General features: G+C 27.7%; 4 protein-coding genes across 8 annotated transcripts; 2 read left to right on the forward strand and 2 right to left on the reverse strand.

Moving 5' to 3' along the window:
• The first annotated feature begins 162 nt into the window (after nucleotides 1-162).
• Nucleotides 163-4,485, forward strand: LOC122717827. The gene is made up of 15 exons (XM_043942268.1): nucleotides 163-270; nucleotides 446-495; nucleotides 578-773; nucleotides 840-1,005; nucleotides 1,109-1,281; nucleotides 1,353-1,505; nucleotides 1,620-1,780; nucleotides 1,863-2,203; nucleotides 2,348-2,459; nucleotides 2,560-2,829; nucleotides 2,912-3,112; nucleotides 3,221-3,373; nucleotides 3,482-3,642; nucleotides 3,754-3,967; nucleotides 4,123-4,485. The coding sequence occupies exons 2-15, from the start codon at nucleotides 456-458 to the stop codon at nucleotides 4,257-4,259; spliced, it is 2,478 nt and encodes an 825-aa protein (XP_043798203.1). The 5' UTR covers nucleotides 163-270; nucleotides 446-455; the 3' UTR covers nucleotides 4,260-4,485.
• Nucleotides 4,486-4,513: 28 nt separating this feature from the next.
• Nucleotides 4,514-6,551, reverse strand: LOC122717828 (RCC1-like G exchanging factor-like protein). Of its 2 annotated transcripts, none has more exons than XM_043942269.1 (8): nucleotides 6,443-6,551; nucleotides 6,060-6,320; nucleotides 5,630-5,918; nucleotides 5,381-5,553; nucleotides 5,121-5,282; nucleotides 4,921-5,048; nucleotides 4,736-4,867; nucleotides 4,514-4,649 (listed from the first exon to the last, which is right to left on the reverse strand). In XM_043942269.1, the coding sequence occupies exons 1-8, from the start codon at nucleotides 6,549-6,551 to the stop codon at nucleotides 4,572-4,574; spliced, it is 1,332 nt and encodes a 443-aa protein (XP_043798204.1). In that variant the 3' UTR covers nucleotides 4,514-4,571. The 2 variants fall into 2 exon arrangements, with proteins under 2 accessions (XP_043798204.1, XP_043798205.1); XM_043942270.1 differs by having other exon boundaries at nucleotides 6,060-6,312; nucleotides 6,443-6,502.
• A 734-nt stretch (nucleotides 6,552-7,285) lies between these two features.
• LOC122718286 (protein bunched, class 2/F/G isoform-like) lies at nucleotides 7,286-13,280 on the forward strand. 4 transcript variants are annotated; one of them, XR_006347351.1, is made up of 5 exons: nucleotides 7,288-9,642; nucleotides 9,868-9,919; nucleotides 10,002-10,205; nucleotides 12,891-12,998; nucleotides 13,157-13,280. XR_006347351.1 is itself a non-coding variant. In XM_043943184.1 (4 exons), exons 1-3 carry the CDS (start codon nucleotides 7,808-7,810, stop codon nucleotides 10,203-10,205), a joined length of 2,091 nt encoding a protein of 696 aa, XP_043799119.1. In that variant the 5' UTR covers nucleotides 7,288-7,807; the 3' UTR covers nucleotides 10,393-10,826. The 4 variants fall into 4 exon arrangements, 3 of the variants coding, with proteins under 3 accessions (XP_043799120.1, XP_043799119.1, XP_043799118.1); XM_043943184.1 differs by lacking the exons at nucleotides 12,891-12,998; nucleotides 13,157-13,280 and adding an exon at nucleotides 10,393-10,826; XM_043943185.1 differs by lacking the exons at nucleotides 12,891-12,998; nucleotides 13,157-13,280 and having other exon boundaries at nucleotides 7,286-9,642; nucleotides 9,764-9,919; nucleotides 10,002-10,143.
• Nucleotides 10,821-25,155, reverse strand: LOC122718285 (E3 ubiquitin-protein ligase UBR5). The gene is made up of 36 exons (XM_043943182.1): nucleotides 24,746-25,155; nucleotides 23,329-23,529; nucleotides 22,926-23,250; nucleotides 22,638-22,846; nucleotides 22,403-22,566; nucleotides 22,111-22,310; nucleotides 21,736-22,004; nucleotides 21,510-21,664; nucleotides 21,101-21,364; nucleotides 20,900-21,013; nucleotides 20,623-20,798; nucleotides 20,420-20,537; nucleotides 20,191-20,345; nucleotides 19,824-20,109; nucleotides 19,590-19,706; nucleotides 19,343-19,510; nucleotides 19,127-19,259; nucleotides 18,591-19,052; nucleotides 18,387-18,511; nucleotides 18,065-18,303; nucleotides 17,823-17,989; nucleotides 17,414-17,745; nucleotides 16,709-17,117; nucleotides 16,192-16,540; nucleotides 15,754-16,093; nucleotides 15,388-15,620; nucleotides 14,807-15,307; nucleotides 14,313-14,480; nucleotides 13,836-14,192; nucleotides 13,567-13,752; nucleotides 13,372-13,494; nucleotides 13,086-13,295; nucleotides 12,631-12,989; nucleotides 12,330-12,536; nucleotides 11,866-12,244; nucleotides 10,821-11,764 (listed from the first exon to the last, which is right to left on the reverse strand). The coding sequence occupies exons 1-36, from the start codon at nucleotides 24,805-24,807 to the stop codon at nucleotides 11,555-11,557; spliced, it is 8,472 nt and encodes a 2,823-aa protein (XP_043799117.1). The 5' UTR covers nucleotides 24,808-25,155; the 3' UTR covers nucleotides 10,821-11,554.
• Nucleotides 25,156-25,678: the final 523 nt, after the last annotated feature.

Here is a 25,678-nt window from a genome sequence, read left to right on the forward strand (position 1 = left end):
AAAAAAGAGCATATAAAAATAGATGTATTTAATGTATGTTTAATTAATTGTTTGATTTTTTTAATATATTTTTGGAATTTGAATATATATACTTATTTTTAAAAAGATACCTGTAATAAAATAAGAAGTTATTACTCATAACATATCATATTATCTTATCTGTATGATAGGTTTTATTCTATCAAGATAGGTGTGGTGTTATACTTTACTGAATGAATTTGAAGGGATATCATATATACTGCATTAAAAAAAAGTAAAAAATTATTTGTGGTATGTATTTTTTTAAACATAATATAATTATTTTTTTTAATTAAATATATATAACAGTTTGATGTAATATATTTTATATTATTTCATGTTAGTTGCTATTAATTTTTTTTATGATATCAAATTATTAAAATTATTATGAAAAATTTATTAATTTTACATATTATATCATTTTCAGTTGCAGTAAAATGGCAAAGTTTTTGTATATTTTTATTTTTATTACATTAAGTAAGTATTTTTTGTGGCTGAATTATATTATAAAATTTAAATTAATCTAATGTTTTAAATTTTCATTATTGTTTGTTCCTAGCTGTATACGCACAAGAAAATGCACTTAGAAATCTTCCATCGTCTCTTCGAGAGTGTTATGAAAATAAATATCTTTTGGAAAGAGATAATAGATTGCCACATACTTTAAATACATTCATTGCAATACTTCGTAAAATTGAAAATACGGAGGGTCTTAATATGGATCTAAGAACTCTGTCAATAGCAATTCTACATCGGTAATTTTCATATTTTAAACAGATTATAATATTAAAAAAAAAATTTCATTAATATTTCATTTACAGTTTTCGACAAGACGGTATTGCTCCAAATCCTTCGATTCCTACTCAAGATGGAATATCACCCTATGCACCGAATGCCCATCAATTTTTTCGTTTTGCTCAATCTCTACGTCTTATACCTGGAAATGCTTTCAACTTTCCTAATAATAGTATTACAGATGTTGAAAGAGTATGTATACGATTTAGTATATTTTTCATATTTACATATATATATTTCTATAAGTATAACTAAATAATAAAATACTTAACTAATAATACTATTTATATTATAGTGTACACTACATTTTATGTTATCAAGTAGCGTTGAAATCTATGAACGAGGAGACGAAACAAAAGTTTGTAGATTTGCAGATACTTATAGATATCCAAGAAATGTTAAAGACAAGCATAAGATGAAAACTGAAAATATTGTTAATGATGTAGAAACTTTATCATTTGATGAAATGTAAGTAAAAAAAATTATATAATGTAATCGATATGGTATATTATCAGGAATAAGATATAATTTTTATACAGAAAAAATATGAAGCATAAAAATAAAGATGAACACACTATGGTTGATCCAAACTCAGTTTATCAAGATCCACCACCTAATCATCCAGATAGTGCTCGATTATCAGCATTAGTTCTTAGTAAATGTCCTGTGGAAAATGGCGTTGTAAAAACTCCGTAAGTCTATGATTCCTTGAAGAATTATAAAATTAAATAATGAAAAAGAAAATAATTGAAGAAAATAAGTTAATTTTATTGTTTAAATTAAAATAATTCTAATAATCTTCTTAGATGGGGTGCAACTTCTTTTGGATTAGTGCTTGCTGGAATAGCTGCAGCTACAGAACCAGGATTAGTAAATCTTTATGATTTGGAATCAGATATTTTGCAAAAAAACAATTCACTTTTAAAACAATTGACTATAGAAAATAAATGGTTTGCTACTTTTGCTGGTAACATTAATTTTTTAAAATATAAATCATTGATAAATTATTTTTTAAAATAATTATACGATATTTATTATTAAAATTGTAGGAGATTTAGCAGAAGTAGCTTTAAGACAAGGTCCTCTAAATGACAAAACAATTAGTGTTGGAGCAACTGGTAATTGGAATTCTACTGCTTTGCCACGATGGTATTTTTTAAATTCTAATAATAAATATGAGATGACAACAGCAGAAATTAGAGGAGATTTAGATGGCTTAATTTTAGCCAATGAAACTTATAAATGGTACAATACAATACCTAATTTAAAACTTTCACAAATTTTTGATATGTATTATAGTTCACTAGGAGTCTTTGACTCTTCCATTAGAGCATGTAATCGAAGAAAACTATTTACATCTGTTGCATCACATGAAAAATTGATTGCAGAGGTAAATTATTTTAACATTTTCATATTAAAATGGGATATTTTTTTTTTTCAAAAACATATCAATAGTGAAACTTAATAGATATTATGAAAAAATTTAAAAATTGTTTAATGAAATAATTTTTTTTATTGTTATTAATTTTTTCAGACATATAGTGCTGCTTTATTATTAGAACCTGATTTAGCAAAAGCAACGCTCGAAAATGTAATAATAAAAAAGTTTTCAGAAAATGCGGTAAATGAATTAGAAAAATATGTGCGTAAGTATTAATAGAATTTCATATAAATGATTTAGAATTATTTATTGAATTAAATAAATTTATTTCGTTCAAAAATTTATTTATTTTAATACTTTTATAGCTTTACAAATGAATAGGGATCTTTCATGCGTTGAAACAGATAAATTATATAAATTTAATCAGATATCTATTGATTTGACAATCATTTTGGATACAAATTGGGAATTTTCTGCAATAAAAGTTATTCTTGCATATTTATTAGAAAATGTAGACATAAATCAATTTAATTCCAACTTTACATTAATAAATGGTCACAATGGAATACCAATGATTAATAGCACTTATAACATTTTGGATTTTCACGCTTATAATTCATCGCATTATAAAAATAGTATGTACTAATCTGAAATTAAGAATTAATTATAATATACTTTTTTATAATATATTATTTTGTATATGTAATTTTTTTTTAGTTACTCATGGTTTTGATCTGCCTAAATCACTCATGAAATTAGAAATGTATCTGATGAATAAACTTAATACCGAACGTACTCGTGGAGTTGGTGGTGCACGTTCTGATATTGTTTTAATTATTCCACGTACTTCTGATATATCTAAAACTGATAAAGAATATTGTTCGCAAATTATATCGCGAATGCGAGAACAAATTCCAGGTAAAAATTGTACATAATTGTACATAAATATATTAGATATGTAATGAATTTTTAAGCTAGATAAATTTATTTTTAATATTTTTAATAATTTATTATTAACATTTTCAGATACAATGATTTTTATTATGGCGTATGGATCCAAAGATCCATGGTTCGATTTAACTCACAATCATACAACAGATTTATTTTCTATTGGCATCGGAGATACAGAAGAAACTTTAAAACCAATAGTTAACATGGTTATTCCAAGAATAAATCAAGGTAAAATAGGAAAACTTTAAATAATATAAAATTTAAAAAATTTTAATAGGAAAATTTTAATTTTATAATTTTTTTTAATATCTTTATTACTTATAAAATATGTTATAGTTCCCAAACGCTTGATTAATACACAGTGTGGATCAGATTATATCTCATCTGGATTTTCAAATTCATATGATGATTATGTTAAACCAAATGGTATTAATTTTTATAAATTACATCCTAATTATTTTTATAACAGTGATAACAGTAATATGACAAAAATAAAGGTAAATATTTTTAATTATTAATTATAATAATTATAATTATATATTATATATAATAATATAATTAATATATATTATTATATATATTAATATATTAATATATATTATTTTTAGATTAAAAGTACTGAATCAGATAGTTTAATTATATGTTCGTCACGAGAACCATTAGATATCAATACAACAAATGCATCACAATTATGTGTATCAATATCAAATGAAGAATACAGCATTACTGTTTCTTGTAGTGATGCTATTTTTATTCATGAATGTCCACCACTTTATATATCGATAGCTTCAAATGTTTCCAGTATTTCTTATCAATGTACTGGTAAGTAAAAATTATATTTCAATGTTTTATGAAATTCCATCATGGTGTTAATTCATTTCCAATGTATTAGTACATAAAAATCATATTATATTTTTTATCAATATATTGATTAATAAAAATTATATTATGTTATTATAATTAAAATTTTTTTTCAGATTTTCGAGTTTGCAGAGTTCCCAATTTAATAAAATACACTATATCTTACGAAAACATGGTATGTATCAGTGGAGCAACTAAAATTGCATTTAATTCTTTTATTCTAATAATAATATTATATTTTTTAAATATATGATATTATTTAATTAACAAATTTTATAAATAAATTTAAAAATAAAATGATTATAATAGATAAAAAAAAAATAAGCTTTAAGTCTCAATAAAAAGTTTTGTATCAAGTATTATATTTTTGAATAATGATTTTTTGTTTAGAAATATGTATGCATTATTAATCAATTTAATTTTGTGTAATATATTATAAAATTAAAAATAATTAACTACGTATACAATATTTTTATATAACAGAAATAATAATAAAATAACAATTTGTACATAACTTTTATAAATAATATATTATCAATTTATAATGCAGAGAATATACTATGCTTTAAATAAAAGGTTTACAAAGAATAACTGTATGATCTATTCCACAAGCAACTTTTTTTACTTGTGCTCCTACATTGACCTATAATAAAAATTATCATATTTTAATTATTATTTATTACTTTTTATTGGCAATACAATAATAATAAACAATAATAATAAATTTACCTTCAAGGGGAAATATTGGTCTTTACAATCTCCTAATCCTAAAGATCCAAATTTGTTACAACCCCACATATATAAATCACCAGTATTTGTTAAAGCTGCAAGATGGTTCATACCACAAAATATCTTTATCACCTAAAAAAAATATTATTTATATTCTATCTTTTTTAATTATAAAATGGACTTACTTTTGTATTCTTTTGGTATGCGTTATTTCCAAAAAGTGTAGCTGGAATTAAAGTTGGTTGCACAATTTTTGTAATTTTAGGACCAAAACCAAGAATACCAAAACCCCATACATAAACATCACCTGTGTCTATTAAATATTCATATATTAAATTATTGTAAATCATAATTATAAACACATAATTTTATAAATACTACTTACTGTTTAAAACCATACAAAAGCAACCACCACAAGCAATATCTATAATATGACCTAAATGTTTCAATTTATCTATCTCTGTGGCTATATTCACTTGTTGATTTCCATCTTCTACAAACAATTGTGCATATTCAGAATTACCCCAACCAAATACTTTTCCTTTATCTGTAATTATCATATATGATATCTATTTATTATATTATTTTTATATAAAAAAAAGTTTATAATTTATTATAGTATTAATACATGAATATTGCAGATACCGCTGAGTGCTAATACACAATCTGCAACACATGCAACTTTTATAATATGTTGTCCAGCCAAATCTCCTTTTACTAAACTTGGCCTATATTCATTTCGATAATGTGCTAATCCAGTTTGTCCATCTGCACCCCAACCAAAGGTATAAACTTCACCAGATTCTGTCAAGAGTATGCTATCATATAGCAATAAGGGAGAATTCTCAAATATTATAATGAACTATATCTATCTAATGTTAAGAATTTCTATACCTGTGATCTTGGCCAGCTGTTATACTTTTAATCTTTTTTCCCTTAATGCTAGGTATGTGATGAATAACTGTACTTTTTTCGTAATTTTCATTCAATATTATAGGACGACCACATTGTCCATATGCATTATTTCCTAATGTAAATAAACCTTCGTTTGTTAATACAAGTAAATGTGCTCTTCCAGCTGCTATATCTAGGACTTTAGTAGAAGAATCTTTAATTGGTAAATTAATAGATCTTGGTTCAGTTATTAAACCATTGGGAAATTTTTTATCTTTTTCATCAAAACCTAATAGCATATTAAGAATGTTGAAATATATGTATTTCTTATATTAAAAATATAAATAATTTATGAAAAATTAAATTTTAATATAATAAATTAATAATAAATTATCTCTAGTTTAAAAATAGTTTTTAATATAATTCTTACCAAGTTGTGAATCTGTATTTATTCCACTTCCATATAAAATATTTTTATCATTGGATCTCACAGCAAAAGCAGTAAAACCATAACCACAAGCAATATTTGTTACATCATGCCTCTCTCCAAAAGACAATCTTTTAGGTTTTGGAATAAAAGAAATACCTTTTTCGTACACTGTTGATTTTAATGTACCAAGAGCACCATGATCTGCCATACCCCAAACATATACTCTATGATCTCTTTCATTACTTATTGGATACTGAAAAACTATATTAATATTATAAAAAAACTAAACAACATTTTTTCAATAATAAATATTTATTATTTTAAAAAATTTAAACTCAATATGGATGAATTTTTTATATTTTTTCTTATAATTATTTTTTTACCTGGTAAAGTTTTTGAAATTGGTTTTTTGTTCTCGATTTTATTAAGTTTTATAATTTTACTCGATTTTTGTATTTTATTTTTCAAATTTATTTTTATTGTATTTAACATGATTGTTATGATTTTGCATAAAAAATTCACAGATTTGTTATAAGCGTAAAAAATTTATGCTTTAAATAAATTTTATTAATTAATCAAATTATTAATTGTTTGATAAATTTTATAAGTTAGAAAGAAATGTAATTTCAATCATCTTTAGAATACAGATATACTATGAAACTCGTTAATAGCAGGCTCGATTTTCTCGTTTCTTTTAAACTTCCTTTTCGAGAAACTAAAGCTTTTCTTTCATGTATAACGACTATATATCGATACTTAAACGCGGACAATATGAATAATGAGATTATATCACATTTTGTTAAAATCGACATATGTACATTATAACTGCATATATTAATTTATTTCATAAAAATAATAAAAAATTAAATAATTTGAATAAAACTTGAATTTTTATTATATTTAAATTTCCTTTTTATAAAATATATATAATCATAATAAAATATTTGATAAGTAAGAAAATATGTTTTAGATAAAATTTTTAATTTTTTTAATTTTTATAAATTTTATTTTTTTAATTTTTATTAATAATATGATAATTAAAATATAAAAATGAACAAATGATACAGAATTATTTTTTAATTAACAAAAACTTTAATGTTTAAAGAATAAATTATAATAAATATTGCGATATAGAAATAAATAAAATTAGAACATTTCTACTGGCGTATTTACATGATAAGAGTCAAAGAAGAATACTATGCTTATTTCTCGTGATGCACTTATATCGCGGATGAAAATAGATTTTTAGTTGTAAAGTCACACAGATGTTCTAGATATAATTCGTGGTAATTCTACGAGTGAATTGGCAGCCATTTTTAAACTGCTTATTTAGTATAATAAAATAGAAAGGATATGAATAATGAAAAATTGGATCACAAGATAGTAATATGTAAACGTGTGAGATTAAATGTAACGTGATCGATTGTGAAGAAAGAAAAAGACAATTCCGCATTTGTCGAAGAGTGAATATTCGTTTCGAGTGGACGGTGCTCGAGCGAATGCACTTCTTCCCCGTGAAATTGATGAAATGGTGAACTGTCAACACCTCTATAAGATGAGAATATGAATATAATTTGAATTACCATAAAGAATAAAAATCGGTCTGTTTGAAAGTTAATTGTGACAATTGTAATAGGGAGAAATAGTTCGAAGCCGAAAGGCCCCGGCTAAGAGCGATGTCGGTTTTAACATGCAAGAAAACAACGAATGCAAAGATCGTGGGTCTCGAATGCTAAGTTCCTATAATAATGGCAGATAATGTACACAGAAAATCCCATAAGCTATCGGATGGTAGTAGAAAAATATCGAATCCAGTGCATCGTACAACTACTGAGACGATTCGGTTAGGAGAGCCAGAGAAACTGTATCAGCCGGTTAGTTTGACTACTTCGAGCAACGTGACGGCCAGTAACCAGTGTCGGAAAAAGACATCGTCTTTCCAGATTACAAGCGTTACTGTTGGTTCTCGTATGAGCAATGATGCCGGTGAAGATTCAAATGATGATCTTGATGAATCGCATACGGAGGACAATTCGGTCGAACATTCGCGTATCACCGACATTGATATTGAAACGCCTAGCTATTCAGAAGATACTTTCTCCAAAGAGGATGTATTTTTTAATACCAGTAATGCTGCCCTCAGCACTGCTCCGGTGATTCCTACAAGTTCTCAGTATGGTTTGGCAATTGTTCCCTCTGAAGGAAATAATGTCAGTAATTCGGTAAATGATAGCAATATCAATACCTTGGATATTACATCTGTTACCGACAACAACATTATCAATTTACTTTCAAGTAATGTCAAACAAGATGCAGATTTACGTGAAGTACATTCACATGGTAGAAATGAGAGATTCAAAGTTGTTAAGATTGAAAGTACTGAACCATTTAAAAGGGGCAGATGGACTTGCATGGATTATTTGGATCATACATCAGTCAATCAACCAACAGCAATCAGTACACCAAAAGTATCAGATCCAAATGAGGTATGCATATCATATGGAGTAACAGATAGTGGAATTGTTATACCTGATGCACCTAAACAATCAATTGTATCAGAAGATAAAGGTATGGGCATTGATACTAATGGACAAGTATCTGCACATGCAGATGTGCATACATCAATTGGTGTACCAAATAATTCTACATCAGTTTCAAGTGCTAATTATGCAGTAAGCAATTCAATTCCTCCCAATGCACAGCATAATCCAACGCAAGTTCAAACACAAACTAATGTTCAGGCACCTTCGCAAATTCCTCAATATTTTCAATCTTCAGCTCAACAATTGGCATCTCAACAACAACAGCAAAGTGGCCAGGGTTCCACATTACCTTCTAATCTACAGCCAACTCATCCCAATAATTTGACTCAACCTCAAAGTATGCCCCAAGGTTCTATTCCTATTATAACACAAACTGGTAGTAGCAATGTAACATCTCAACAAAATATACCTCATTCAAAAGAAGATACATATGTGACAGTGAGCACACAAAATCAATCATTACCAGTCCAAAATGTTTGTCAACCTTCTGTGCAGCAAACACCTGTACCAACATCACAGGCACCTAATATTCTAGTTTCGCAACAACAACAACAGCAACAACAACATCCTCAAAATCAACAGCAACAACAACCACAGCAGCAGCAACAACCTCAACAATCAATACCTAATCCAAAAACAATGACTCAAATATCTGAGCCATTGACTGCCATACAAGGAATGCAGAGCATCCAAAATATTCATAAAGTTCCTCAAACAGGTGCACAACAAACATCATCAACTATTCATGCTCCTGGTGCACCAGTACAATCTCAAGTGATACCATCATCTCAAATACAATCAACAACTTCTGGTAGTAATACTCAAGTACAAATGGCACAAGTATCAGCTAGCTGCCAAAATGTTGTAGGTGGTATGCAACAGGGAAATATGACATTTCATCAACCGGATCCGGAGCAAGATTCTATTTCAGGGATTGTAGCTGGTTCCACTACCCAATCTGCTGATACTACTCTTTTAGAATCATTAACCGAAGTGACTCAAGGCAGTGATGAACATCATACCCTCGAAGATAATGAAAGGTACATTTTATTTAATATGTCTTAAATTATTGAAATCATACATATTCACGGATAGTTTTCATATATACCATCTTTAGTATTATTAACTAAAAGAGTATTTAATAGAAATTTCTCCTTTTAGAAACAGAAAACTAATTTTTAACAAGATTGTGAATTTAATTGCTACAGCATCTACATGTTTCAGCATCTTCATAAATAAATTTTCGCATGTAATTTTTATTGCAGTATGTCGGGGACTAGCGCTGTAGCAATTGATAATAAGATTGAGCAAGCCATGGTAAGCTACATATATTTTACCATAGGGATAATTATTCAATAATAGAAAATAATGTTGAAATTAATAGAATATTTTCTTGTAGGATCTTGTTAAGAGTCATTTGATGTTTGCTGTACGAGAAGAAGTTGAAGTACTCAAGGAAAAAATAGCTGAGCTTATGGATCGTATAAATCAATTGGAAGCTGAAAATTCAATTCTGAAAGCACACGCGACTCCAGAAACATTGGCTCAATTGAACCAATCAACAGCAAAATTACCCCAAAACAATTCAGGAAGTGGTCAATAGGTAACCATTGTACATAAGTTTCTATTAATACTTTGTCAAGTACATAACGGATAATATAATTATTGTATATACCTTTACGATTTTTAGAAATTTATAAACAATGAGATTTATTATATTATACATATTAGCATTAGTAATCTTTTTTTTAAGTAAATTAAAGATAATAGATTATTTTTTACTATTTCAGTTTACTGTTTAGGAAATATATATATAAATAATAATTTAAATCTGTAAATTCAATTTTCTTTCAAAATGATAATCATTTTGGATATATATATATATTGTTACGATCTTAGACAGAAACAAGGACATATATTGAGTGCATGCCAAGATTAAGCAGCATAAGTAATGGAGTTGATATTGTTTTATGATAGATTCAAGATTTTGAACATGTTAAAAAAAAAAAAAAGAAAGTATATAACAATATGAAATAGGCAGCTAGACATTCCTAGATTATTTTTCCTATTACCTTTGCATTTGGCCAATTTCATCCACCATAAATTTGATTTAAAAAAAGAAAATTCAACTTAAGAATTTAATGCTTGAAAGATATTTGTACTATTTTAAATTACTTGTGATTTTATGTTGATATTTTGTTATCATTTTCATTCACAAAAATAATTTTTACATTCGCAAAACTATGTAATTTTCATTATTATTAAATATCAATCTCTCATATTTTGTAATTTGTTGTCGTGTTGTAGTCTGATTTTTAAAATGATATGTATTATATATAATCAACGACATGCTGAAATCCAGGGAAACAATTACTGGTATGCATTAAAAAAAATCTACAACTTCCTGTCAACATTTTATGTTACATCTTAACATGCCTAATAAAAAATTTTTAATTGTATAATAATTTGTTAAAATTCCTAACAAAAAATGTATTGGTATGATACAATATATACAAGTGGCAGAAATTTTAAAACAATTATTTCTGATGATACGGGATTGCTATTAATCGATTTTCTTTTGTAATTTTTAAGAATGTTTTTATTCGATTACTATAATGACTAAAGATGACACTTTAATATAAAATCTTATTATGATGGAAACCACGTCTTTTTGTTCAATAAAAGAAATCAGAATTCATAATTACACCTTACAAATTTATAAATGTTATAAATTTTTTTAGGAAGGAAAAAAATAACAACATACAACTTCTTTTTCGTTTCTTATATCATTATCGATAATGTGACTTCTTTTTAGAGCTATTACGCACAAACATGGTCACATAGTATATATAATATACATAATGTATATATAATATCCATTATATTATATATATCTTATGTATACATATAATTATATATATATATATATTTATATATATAGAATCTATATATTCATACAAATCCGAAATTTTTTGTTTGAATAGCAAGTAGTAGTTTATGTCTTAATATGTGACGAGAACTGTACAATGGAAGATATAGTCGGGAAATACATGTATTTGCAGTTGGTAAATGATCATCTGCTGGTCGTAATGTCACACTCGGCATTGGTTGAAAACCATCTTCACTTGCCGGTAATGCTGGAGATCCTGTCCAGAAATATACCTAAAAAAGAAATAAAGAATACATCATTTCTAAAAAGTATAGCAATTTGTTTAAGAGAAAAATTTTTTTTACTATTATAGAATCTAATTGTAATCTCTTACCAAGTCTTGTCGTTCTGAATGAGACATTTTTTCGACAATAGACCATAACCATCGTTTAAATTTAGCTAATCTATCGGCAGGTTCTCCTGATTCATCATTGAAGGAAGTATATGATATCAAAACAGAAACATTAATATCACCGACTCCATTTAAGAGAAGTCTCAAATCTTCAGATGTTAAACCATCGAGTGCTCCTTCGGGTAGTACATCGAACACTCCCTCTCTCATGGCATGCAAAGCTTTGTCTTGTACCTTAATCATACGAACTTCCGCATATTTTCGAACATAATCATAGACATTATTTGCAGTTACTTCTATATCACGCCCATTAGAAATAAGTTCAATCGATCCGCCTCCTTCTTCGGGACATAAATCAATACTAAAATAATGAAATGCATATTATATATCGTAGAAATCAAATATAAGATATTAAAGAGAATAAAGGATTTAGAGCATGAATTTACCTGAATGTAAGATCAAGAGCAGAAAATAAACTGTTACTATCCTTAGTTTCGGAATCAATAACAAGTTGTCTTAGGCTTTCATAAATTACAGAATCAAAAAATGCAAGATCATGAAAACGAATTGGTCTTCCTAAAATATATTTGATCACGTGACGATTTAAAAATATTGGACACAACTCATTTTGTAAAAGACACAATCCTATAAGTCTAAAAAATTTATTTAATTTCATTAATTAATGGTTTATAATTATTTTTATTATATTATAATAATGATAACTTGATTAACTATTTCTGTACTAACCTGCCTACATTTCTGAATGCGTTCAATCGTTCATAACTGGCCTTTCCTTGTCGCGGAGTATAAAAACCTCTTTTTCCCGGAGAATAAAAAAGAGGAGCATTATCTTCAGTATCATCCAAGATACTATTCTCAATTTTTTTCTTATTAGCTCCGCAACGTGCAATCAAACTGAATACATCGAGATCCAACAACGCTTCTTTTGCCGATTCCTGACTATGACTACGTATTATTTCAAATGCTTCCTCTACTTTTTGCTGCAGAGCATCTTCTGAAGCTAGTAACATCAACAGCTGTGCAGGAGGCAGCTCTAACAGCATACCAGTTATTTTAGCAGCTAATGCGGGTTGCAATGCATAAACCTGTAAAAGGTAACAATAGTCTGGTAATATGTGGTAATTATTATTATTATTATTGTTGTTGTTATTATTATTATTATTATTATTATTATTGAATACTTTTGAATATAGTCTGTCTCCAAATTGTAGTTGATGCATAGTCAAATGATCGTTATTTGGATGACTAACAGGTAATGGATGAGAATTGGAGGATGAACTACCAGCTCCAGAATTACTAGTTCCTTCAACAGAACTGGATGGATGAAAAACACGAGCTTCAAAAGATAATGTTCTACGTGTCTCTCGACATTTTCCAGAAGATCGAGGATTCTGTAATGAGATAGCTCCCGTAAACAAAGAAAAACAAATTAATTTTTTTTTCTTTTTTTATATGTATTATATTTACTTGTCGCCTTAAATCATGATCACGATCTCTACTTTTTAGCTTTCGAAGAACATTATATTGTGTATATTTTGATCCCACTTGTGCAGCTTCCAGGTTAGGCAGTTTTTCGTTTGCAAGCAATGCCTTTAAAAATATATATATATTTACATTTTTAAAATAAAAAACTAAAATAATTTCTATTATGATATAACAAACCTCTGCAATTGCAGTATAAAAACTTCTAGTTACTCCAGTGCCTTCTCCAGGTTCATCTTTGAAAGTCACTTTAACACGATGCACTGCTAATGGCGGTGCATTAGTAGCACGCCTATTATATAAATTATAATGTGTATTTAATTCTTTCATTGTTTGCACTAATAATTGTGTTCTGTCTCGTTCGACCTTGAACAAAAAATTTGTTTATATTATATATATATATATATATATGCAATATATTTCGTGTGTTTAAAATACCAATTAATTACTTTTAACAAATTAATGTCTCTTTGTTGTGCATTCCGAAGTTTTTCCATATCTCTTCGGAATTTCGCTTCTTTTACTTGAAAACCTCCTAATTCGGATACGACTGAACCAGCTTCTAATCCAACATCTTCCATGAAAACTCGTCCAAACAGATCAAGAGATAAACTCCAACGACCCAATAAAATGTTATGAGATATATTGGTTCCAATAGATGAAACTGGATTTGTTTCAACTGTTTCATGCGATATAGATGTTTCTTGATTCGAACTAGAAGTGTCCATTTCTTCTGTTGTATTTTCAATTGTTTCATTTGATGTAGACATCATTTCTGATGCACTAGTTTTATTTGAACTTGGTTCCTTTAAAATTAAAATAAAACATTATATTTTAATACATTAGTGATGCTTACAGATTTTTTTATGTGTTTGTAATAATTTATAATTCGTTTTTTTATTGCAAACTAAATTACATATATTTACCGAAACGGTTCCAGCTCTAACAATAACACTTCTATTTATTTTACATATATCTTTATTAGATTTGATATTTCCTGTTGCTTGATCGCTTTGATTATTAGTAGAAACTATAATTGGAGCTCGATCAATTTGTTCCGCGACAAGTGTGTGATTAAATGATTTTGCCTTTTCCTATAATATGGAAAATAAATCCACATATTTCATTTTTTAAAAAATTCATTTCATTTTTTAATAAATAATTGTATCTCATAAAAGATTTAGTGAACATGTAAAAATTATCATTATAAAAATAATATAAAAATAAAATTCTTTACAATATAATAAAATTTAAATTAAAATAAAATTTGCTATTTCTTATCCGAAAATTTCAATACAAAAAAAAGGAAAAAAATGAATAAATTTAATTAATTTAATAAATAAATAAATTTAATTTAATTTTATATATATTGCAGTTTCCTAGGAAATATATATTATATATTATGTAAATGAAATATTACCGTATGTTTAGCAGATGAATCTCCAATTGTTACAGAATTACGTCTTGTATCTGACGATGCAAAAGCAGATCTCTGAATAATTTGGCTAAATGTTGGTGTAGGAGTATTCTGATTATCAGCACCACGTGCAGATAGACTAAGTCTTGTGGGTAATCCTTCTAAAGGATTCTGATTAGGACCTGCGTTTGCTGTTGGTTGTCTTGGTATACCGAAAAGATCTTCTCGCTTTGAATGGGGTTGCAATAAATGTGGTTGGTCAGCTAATGGTAAAGCTTCGCTCATGACAGTGTCAAAAGGATCAAGAGGAGGGCAGCCAAGACACAAAGTAGAATCTGATCGTTGCAAAAAAGGATGCTTTCTTCCTTTTGGTGTACTGCTATTATTACTTCCTGGTCCGCAAATAGGAACCTGAAGTAAATCAGGATAATCGACAGAGTCTGTCTCTAGAGCAGTAGGAACTGGAGAACTATATTCTTCTCCTTCATCATTATCATTTTCATCCTGTGATATATGATTATATTTTTATAACTCATATTAAATTATACATTGATAAGAAAAATATATTATTATGTAATACACACCTGATCATTCCAACTTGAATAATTTGATGGTTCCTTTTGGCTCTCTCCTCGTGATGATATTGGTTCCGATAGTGAACGCATATAATATACTAATGCATCAAAAACATATGCTACATGGCGTAAAGCAGAAACATCTAATACCGGCAAACTGTCCCTATGTTCGGCATTGTGAGCACGCATTAAGGATAGGCAATAAGATAAAAATTCACGCCTCGCCAAATATACATCCCCACCTAAAGATATTAATATTTAATCATTATTCTTATTCTTATTTATATAATATAAAAATATAATCGGAATGCATCTAAATGATTGCCGAAATATATAAACACTATATTATATAAATATAAAAATACTAGATGATACCTTCGCGTTCTCTACTATTTCTTGAAGGTTCGCCAACGCCTGCAAAACCAACGGTGAGTCTTGTAGAAGCTTGTGGTGTGGAGATATTGGAGCTCGTAGCGATACCACTGCGTTGATTCCGACCTGTATTAGATTGTAATGTTAACGATAAAGCTGCTGTATTTAACAGTCCAGAAAAATTTCCTCCTGACAATGATGAAGCATTATTCAATGGATGTTCTGGATGCGTAGGATCTGCACTACGTGTTAAAGATACTCCGAATCTCAATTGTGCTTCTGTGGCATCCATTACCGTGAGTAACCAATCCCATGTGGGTTTTAAATGTCCTTCAAGATACATCTACAATCATCCGAGTTATCATTCATATCATTTCTATTTTATTCTATAAATTTATTTAATCTCAATTATTTTATTAAAATATTATAAAATGTGTGTACCTGTAAGTTGAGTGCATCTTGATAAGTTATTTCCATTAATCGTGGCAAAGAAGGTGCTAACGTTTTATAATCTTGCATCATAACTAAAAGATCTGCTATCTGCCGAATAACAATTCCAAATGCACGTGCCAAACAAGTCGTACTAGTACCCATAATTATAGGTTCTTGTGCAGCTGCAACTGCAGATGTTGCAGTAGTGCGTCTTAAAGATGCAGAGTCAATAAAAACCAGATTACTGCCACCTGTTACCCGCAGTCCAGCTGTACGCATACTTGAATCGCGATTACGTATTGCCCATTGCATAGAAACAGGAGCAAGATTATTACGATGTAAATGACCAGATGAACCACTGTAATAAAATATTAATGATATAAAAATGACTTTCACAAATATAGTTGAAAAAATTAATATTAATAAAATTAATATAAATAAAATTGTAAAATTCTTTTAATATATCTGTGCTGCATATATATATATATATATATATATATCAATGATAAAGAAAAAGAAAAAATACCTTCGTCGTTCCAACTGATCATCTCCAATTTGAAAATCTTCGTTATCTTGTTCGTCAGTTTCTCCTGCTTCACTTTCATCATCCTCTTGCTGACTTGACTCTCCAGATTCATCCTCCGGAAACAATAAAATGGATCCCATCCCACCATCAGATCCTGCTGTAGCACCAGTTTGTACACTGCGTTGAGCGGATGCTGCATCTTGATTGCTGTGATTATCATCAGAGTCTGATTCTGTTTCCGCTTCCGCCAACAGATCAAGTTCTGTATCGGATTCACCATCTCCCGCCTGTTCTTCACCTACACCTCCGCCATTACTATCAATCTCACCTAGTGGCTGACCAGCAACAGTTCCAGAAACTCCAGATTCTTCATGTTCGCTAATATCGCCATCCACATCCATAGGAACTTCTATTTACACATGAATATTACATAATAAAAAATAATGAAAAAATATTTTTATAATAAAACGAGAATGATAAAATTAAAGCAATTTAAAATTTGATTTTTTATAATCAAGATTTGATGAAATAATTTTAATTCAAAATAATATCTTGAAGAAAATATTTTACAATGAATATAGTAAATCCTTCTGAACAAAAAAATTATTTTCTAAATATTAAATGTTAATAGAAATTATATAATGATTTTTTATATATTAAAAGTTAGATTTATATTCTTCCTTTATGTTAGTTTATAGAACATACCTTCACCAGCTTCTGCCTCATCCATGGCAGAAACATCTCTGGCGATGGTTATATTATTGTTTCCCTGTTGTGTTTGTAAAGTTGCATCCAGAGTTTGAGAGCTGACACCACTATGAGGTATCAATGGTTCTATAGAAAACAATTCTTCAGAACCATTGATTACTTCCATTGCTGAACTAGTTAATGTAAATGGTGCCGTCGGACGAGCAACACCTAATCTTACAGGTGCTATTAATGAATCGGCAGTCTCGCACAGTTCTTCGACAGCTAATTTAATTAATGCTTGGAAAACTTTACGACACTTCATTAGAGGTTGCAATGCTTGACTTGTACTAAAATATGTTTAAAAATATATAAGTAAATATAAAAAATAAAAATTTTTTAATTTGAGATATCTATTTCATTTCACCTTCTTCGTTTTGTTGTATTTGGTGCCATTTCTATTGTAAAAATCACAAATATTCGAGCTACAGATCGAACAAATCGACGTGCAACATTATTTGCTTCTTCTTGTCGCCCGGGTATTGTATCATTTTGTAATTCTCGTATTAAAGTCGTAAGAAGAGTATCGAGCATCTAAAAATAAGTTTTTGCTATATTACAAATTTTTTGTAATATATTTGAAAGTATAAAATCAATGTCTTTTTATACCTCTGCACTACATTTAAATAACAATGAATGAGTAAATTTATCAAGAAGAGCAGTGCCACTTTGACGACATAATTGTCCTTGATCTCCAAATAATTGTTCATTTCCATTCACAGAAACTCCTGACATAATCATGCATTGTACTGCTGGCCAATCATTCAGTAATCTTTCTAAAGCTTTTCGGTTAAAGCGAGGAGGTTCTAAATCATGATCTGGCATATCTGGTACATAAGTATCCAATCCTTTTTATGATTAAAACGTGATTACTTTCTATTTTTTATGTAATTATTCTTCATATATTTAAATGATTAAAAAAATTAAATACCATCAGATGAAGGTCCTTTACGACTCGCAGATGTAGAACGTTGCCGTAATGCAGAACGATACTGTCGTTGCTCTATCAATTGTCTTCCTACAGTCTGAACCAAGAATAATAAAATACTTTCTCCTCTACAAAAAGATTAAAGAGATAATTGATTAATTTCGATCTTTTATAATAATTTTATCAATTTATTATACATTTATATACCGTGAATTTATTTTTGTAACTAGATCAGTGTTCACTACGAGCCGACAAAGAAGTTCATAACGAGCACCTTGATGACCCGCGATGAGTGCACGACATTTACACTTTTCCCAACAATCGCAATAAGCCGTAGGAGAAGTTATTTTTATTCTACAATCATGTCCTCTATGACAGACACGAGCACATTCTGTGCAACAACACAGAGATCCGATCAAACCACAAGTTTTACATTCAAAAATATCTTGATTGATGTGTTGAGTTCCAGTCCATGTAAAACTACAAGTATCATTGCAGCAAGTAACAAATAATGGTGATAAATCTGGATTAGCATCCGCAGGAAGTATCATAGCTGAACATTCCTTCTGATCTCTTCCAACTTTTTGAATAATGTCTAATAAAATGAGTGCTGCATGATATGCTCGAACTGATACAGCAAGCATTAATGGCGTTTGGCCTTGGATATCTCTGTTAACACAAATATTTGAATATTTTTCTCGAATTGCAAAAGTATTTTATTTATTAATATTTTATGTGATTACTTTGCTGTGAGTAGCTCCTTCAGATGTGGTGCTAAAACACTACTTTCGCACATATACTTTAATATAAGTAATGCATTATTTCTTCTTTCAACAGAATCTATTATATAAGTATTATTTGATGTTACTCCAACACCTAAAATATACAAATATTTATTTAGTATTAATGTTGTAAAAATTAAAAATGAAAAAAAATAAAAAGGTATTCAATACTTTTACCTGATTTGTTCATCATGGATATGCTAGCAGTACCAATACTAAGCAAACTATCTTCTTCTCCTGATGTATTATCAAAAGCTTCTGGTGGCCAACTTAAAGTTGGAATTGGTTCTTCAATAGGTGCAGACGGACCATCAACAGTGTTTGAAACTAATTCACGTTCTATACCTTACAAATAAATTAATAAATAAAAAATAAATAATCTATAATTTATGTAAATTACATATGCAAAAAATGTATTTAATACCTTGATCATTTTCTTTGTTTGAAGTTGGTGAACACATACTAATGCAAGCATGTAAAATATTACGATTACCATCACAACGTTCCATTAATATTGATTGAATTTGTGTTGTGTTATTTTCTAAAAAATAATATATATATATACATATATATTATATATATATAATAATATATATCATATATTTTATACATATACCATATTTTTATAAAATCAAAGAATAACTATACTTATACTTACTGTGATCTTGTTCTAAATTGCAAAAAACCTGTTTAATACTTTCATAGTCGCACCTTAATATACGCGGCATTAACAGGAGATTATCAAATGCTAATGCAATAACTGCAACTTGATTTTTCATATTAGTTGAATTGGAACAAGTTGATATAGGAATAGTCGAAGCACCAATACATTGAACTGGAACTAAATCCAACCAATTTGGATCACGAATAGCATCAGCGCAATCTTTTGCTAGTGGATAGATTGTATTATTTCCATCTCTAAGTATCATAGAACACTCGATGTTCTAATATAAAATTATATATAAATTATATTCTTATATTATATTAAAAATAAGATATACTTTTACTTAATGAAAATTACATACTTCTCCTGAGCTTGTCAAGCTAATATTTTGTGGTTGTAGACCCAAAAATGATGATACATCCGATGGAATATAACAATCTTGTACATATCTTCCAGTACTTAAATTATATACAACGTAACTTAATTTGTTTCCACTTTTCACTATTGCATGAATTCCTATAATTAATCGATCATTAATGATATTAATTATTAATCGTTAATTCGTTAACTATAATTTTTTTAAATTTTACCTTGTCCATCAGTAGCAATGCTTAAAATACTATCATGTGATCCTTCAACGATATTCACTCTTCTAGGAGTTCGTTGAAAACAATCTGGAGCTCTTGGATTCATGGATGATTTTATTACCTAAATTTACAATCATAACAAATCTTATGTAATTGTTCTTATGATAATTTATTTTGATAAAATTTAATTTTAATATTTAATTTACCTGTATTTCATCTTTCCTTAACAATCTACAATCAGCTAGCAATTTAATTAATTCTTCAGTTGTTAAATCTTTAAAATCTGATGTACTGAAATCTTTTTCTTTAATTTCTTTTTCTTTTGAATCTTTTGAAAAGAATTTTACAGCAACATAACAACCATCCACTTTTATAACTTTGCCTGCATATATAAAAGATATTAATTAATATAATATATAATATAAATTATATAACATTTTATTCATTCTTTATTCTTTTTTTTTTTTAATGATTAAAATATACCAATAGGAACTGTTTTTACATCTTCTACAAAAACAACATCTTTTAACTGCCATTCTTCTTCATCTTTTCGTTCCGATTCTCCTTCATTTCGAGGTGCAACGCGTTTTTGTCTCTCTATAAAATTAATAAATATGTAAATTAATATATATATATATATATTATAAATTAAGGTAAATAATTTAAATAAGTAAGTGATATTACTATGACTTGTTGTGATACTGCCAGTATCACTACATGTACTTGAAGCTGGTGAAGGTGGTGGAGGCATATCAAGTCGATCAGCAGTTTCTTTGTGATTTGTCTTATTAATATTACCATTATTTCCATTTGTTTCCCGTTTTTCTATATTAACACTGGATAAATGAGTTCCAGCTGGTAATATTTTAAATCTATAAGTGCTATCCAAATTCCAAGCTGCTCCTAGTAATTGTCCTACTTTTGGAATTCCATTAGCAATGGTAAATCCTTGAAAATACATCAATTTATAGAAAAATATATATATAAAATATCATTTTTAATATTATATTTTTTTTAATTATATTGTATTAAAACTTAGATACAATATTGGATTTAAATTTTTTTAGATACAATATAATATTTAATAAATTACCTATTGCTCCAGGATGATATATAGGACTATTTTTCATACAAACATGTGCACCATAACTAATATCATTTGATGATACTGTGGATGATCTATGTTTTCGTGATTTAGCCTTATATTTTTCCCATAATTTTTTACGTTGTGCAAAAGGTAATACACCCCTATATAATAAGATTACATTTAACAATTTTTTGAAATAAAAATAATTAAAAAGAATAATTTTTCATCTTACCACCAATATAATGCACCACTTTCGAGTTTAGCAACAGTATATAGAGCACATGTATGAAGAGACACAATTTTATCCAATGTAAATTCTGTGAAAGTTTGAGCAGGATGTTCAAGACGAGAAGCAACATGCCCTACAAGTTCATCAAGCCAAGTAGCTACTTTGCCAGACTCAGTACTAATGGAACATCGAATAGCTGTTGCAGATATATTAACTATTTTTTCAGTTGTTACTGCTAACCATGGAGCTTTTGGATGATGTATATTTGGATTCTATAATAAATGTTAGTTTTGTTTTTTATAATCATTATCGATATAAAATATATCAAAATAAAATATTGAAATAAAATTTATTTTAATATATTATTTTAATAATCACCTCTGGATGTTTATATGGTTCAGATTCTGACCATTTCCATTGATACAATTGTCCTCCAGCAGAAACAGCAATTAATTCACTATAAAGTGAAGCAATTTGTATAAAACGAGGAGCAAGATCGCTACTGCGTTCATGCCACCATTCTAATTCTTCTGATATCCATAATGGACTCTGAGAAGCTAGTTCTTTCTTTTTATTATCTAAGTAATTTTTTGGACATAAATTAAAGTATTAACAATTAAGATACAAACTTATTGAAAAAAGAAATAATTTTCAAAAATTTTAATTTTACCAGAATCTTTATCCCAAGAATCCTTAAGTGCTGATTCCAGCCAACGTCTTGGACCACAATATTGACGATCTCTCCATTTACTAAAATTATCTCGGTCTCGATCTCGTTCAGAAGTACGTTCACCTTCTCTATCATTACCTATTCTACGGGAAGAACTACCTCGACTAGAAAAATATAAAAATTAAAGATATATTTTTTCTTCTAAATAAAAATAAAGCAATTAAAAAATCATTACTTTCTCATTCCTGTATATCCAAACATATCTTCAGGAAACATAGAATCTGCATCAATTATTACAGAATGTTCATTGCTAAATCCACCATCTAATAACGAAATTAGATCTTCTGGAACGTAAGTATCTGCTGCATCTTCGGCATCATCACCTTCTTCATCATCTCGTGACAGTAAATTATTTACTGCTAAATTTACATCTAAATTTGTACGCTATAAAAAATATATTAATAAAACTCCAATTAAATTTCAATTTTAATAATATAATGAAAAATATATCAATCAAACAAACCTGTAATTCTCTAATAATAAGATTACGACTTTTTCCTTGCAATACCACTTGAGCCTGTGTAATAAGATCTTCTGGTACAAATGGAGCAGGTACAGATGCGATAGGACGCGAACTGCTACCACTTCCTCCGCCCATAATTACACCTGGAGGACCTATTCTACCTCCACTGCTGTTTCCTCCACTACTACTACCTCCACGAATTGCAGAACTACCACGCATAATTCTGGCACGTGATCTAGACATTCCTGCTCTATTTCCACTTCCACTACTTCCAGTACCGCCATTTGGTGCTGAATTAGAGTTATCAACATGGTTTTTATTTGTGCTACAACAATGAAAAAATAAAGTATGAAATTACAATAATATAATAAATGTTATTTGCAATAAATTAAAAATGACTCACTTTCTATTTGGCTCATTTTTGCTCAAATCTAATCTATCTGACAATACTGTAAATGCAACTCTGCAAATTTTATGGTCTTCTGTAAGAAGAGCAATATGTGTTGGACCAACCACAATATGTTTTACTGGAACCTTCAATCCACTAAATGCTGGTAGTGTTACAAATCCATATCTGTTGATTTTTTCTGCCACTTCCTTCAATCTGAAAAAATTTAAAATATATAAAAAAATTATTATTATTATCCCAAGTTGAATTAATCGTTATATATATGTATACATAGACAGTTCAAAATATATATTTTGAGTAAAATTAAATTTTAAGTAGAATATCTTTCTTATTTTTTGTTTGAAAATTTTTCAATATACACATACATAAATAAGATAAAGAAATATTCATATAAATAAATGTTGATTTTTATATTGTAAAATATATATATATTAAATATTATAACAAATATTTAAAAAATAAATTTTCTCAGTTGGATTATATATACACATATATATATATATATTATATATGTCTAAAATACTTATATAATAATATAAATAGAAATATAAATATATAAATATAAAATAAAATTTTTATAAATTTAAGTAAATATTATCATTACTTAGATATAATTATATATTACTTAATTTCGGATATAAAAGAAGAACTATTGAACACATATCAAAGAAGAACTATTGAAATATTTTGTAATGAAAAATTAAAAATATTATATAAATAACAAATGAAAGGAATAAGAAAAAAAAAGGCATAAAATAAAATTACATAAAAATGATTTTTCAAATAATATATATATCATATAATAAAAAAAAGATACAATATTAAAAATAGAATAAAATGATTTTTTTAATATCTGTGTGTGTGTGTGTGTGTGTGTGTGTGTGTGTGTGTGTGTGTGTGCCACATATATACACATATATTTATGTACATTACTTTAGTATCTATATAGATATATATATATCTCGCGTGCACACATATCCATATATATAATCCATATATATATATATACACATGTATCATACATATTTCTTATACATACTATGCATATGAATATATATAATCTTTTAGATTGAATACTGAAAAAGATAATTACTAAATTAATATTTCCGATATTTTTTTGTATTTTTTTATTTACAATGATTGGTACATATGTATCATTTAATAGAAATATAATGATGTGACAACAAACTTTAACTTTTAAATGATATATGTTATACCGCTAAATTATTAGTCATTGCAAAGGCTAGAAAGTTTTAGATTTTAGATTCGAAGAAAAAACATAGAAAATGTATGCTAATTGATATGAGTAAGCATATTTAAAAATGAACAATGAACAGATCTTTTCAATACGGAGAGAAGCAGACATACTAGATATATTAATGAAAAACCGATAACAGATATGTTTCCTTACCTATCGTTTAATTGATCATCTGTTCCAGGTAACGGATGTACGACAAAGTGTATCGATGTCATTTTATTATAATACGTGAACGTATTTAAGACCAAAATGTCGTTTTAATAATTCTGTACACACAATTTCACCACACCATCGAAATGATATTCAGCCATGTTTCTGAAGAAACAACCAGTTACGTGTTCTTGAACGCAAGCGAACCGAACTATATTATTACGTATTCATAAATGCATTAAAAAATCTCACTAATACAGATTCGGCAATACGCATAAATGATTAAAAAACACGAATAAATCAAAATATTCCAAAAATGTGCATCCGTCTTTATGGAATTGCTACCGATCGTCCAGATGCTTCTATTACGTTACTGCATTGGTGATACAAAAGGCAGACATATACATATCATGGCGGCTCTCAATTAATAGCAACTAAATTATTGTATTATCAATATTAGATTTTTTAATATAAATAATTTGAAGAATTTTTCTCAATATTAAATATATTTTATATTCATTTTCAATTAATATTATTAACAAAAATATAAAAATATTTTAGTTTATATATTTATATATTTATCGTTAATTAATATTTAGCTATATCTTTATAGCTATGTGCACTCGTAGTTCCATTATATTTTTTTCAGTTATATACAATATTTAATTAAATTATATTTTAATAATTATAAAATTATAAATATATTGCATATATATATATAGGTTAAATATTTTTAATATTTAAAAAAAATGTTTGTATTAATAATGTTTGCATATGAATATAAGGAAAAAGAAATATAAAGGAAATAGAAACAAATATAGAAATATAAATATATTTTAATTTTCTAATTTTTAATAAAAATATAAATGAAACTGTTGATATTATAAAGAAATTATTCAATATATATTCAAAGAATATTTTGTTGGAAAACCACAC

The sequence above is a fragment of the Apis laboriosa genome, unplaced genomic scaffold (genome assembly GCF_014066325.1).
Source record: "Apis laboriosa isolate Shangri-la unplaced genomic scaffold, ASM1406632v1 scaffold5_cov152, whole genome shotgun sequence".
NCBI lineage: Eukaryota > Metazoa > Arthropoda > Insecta > Hymenoptera > Apidae > Apis > Apis laboriosa.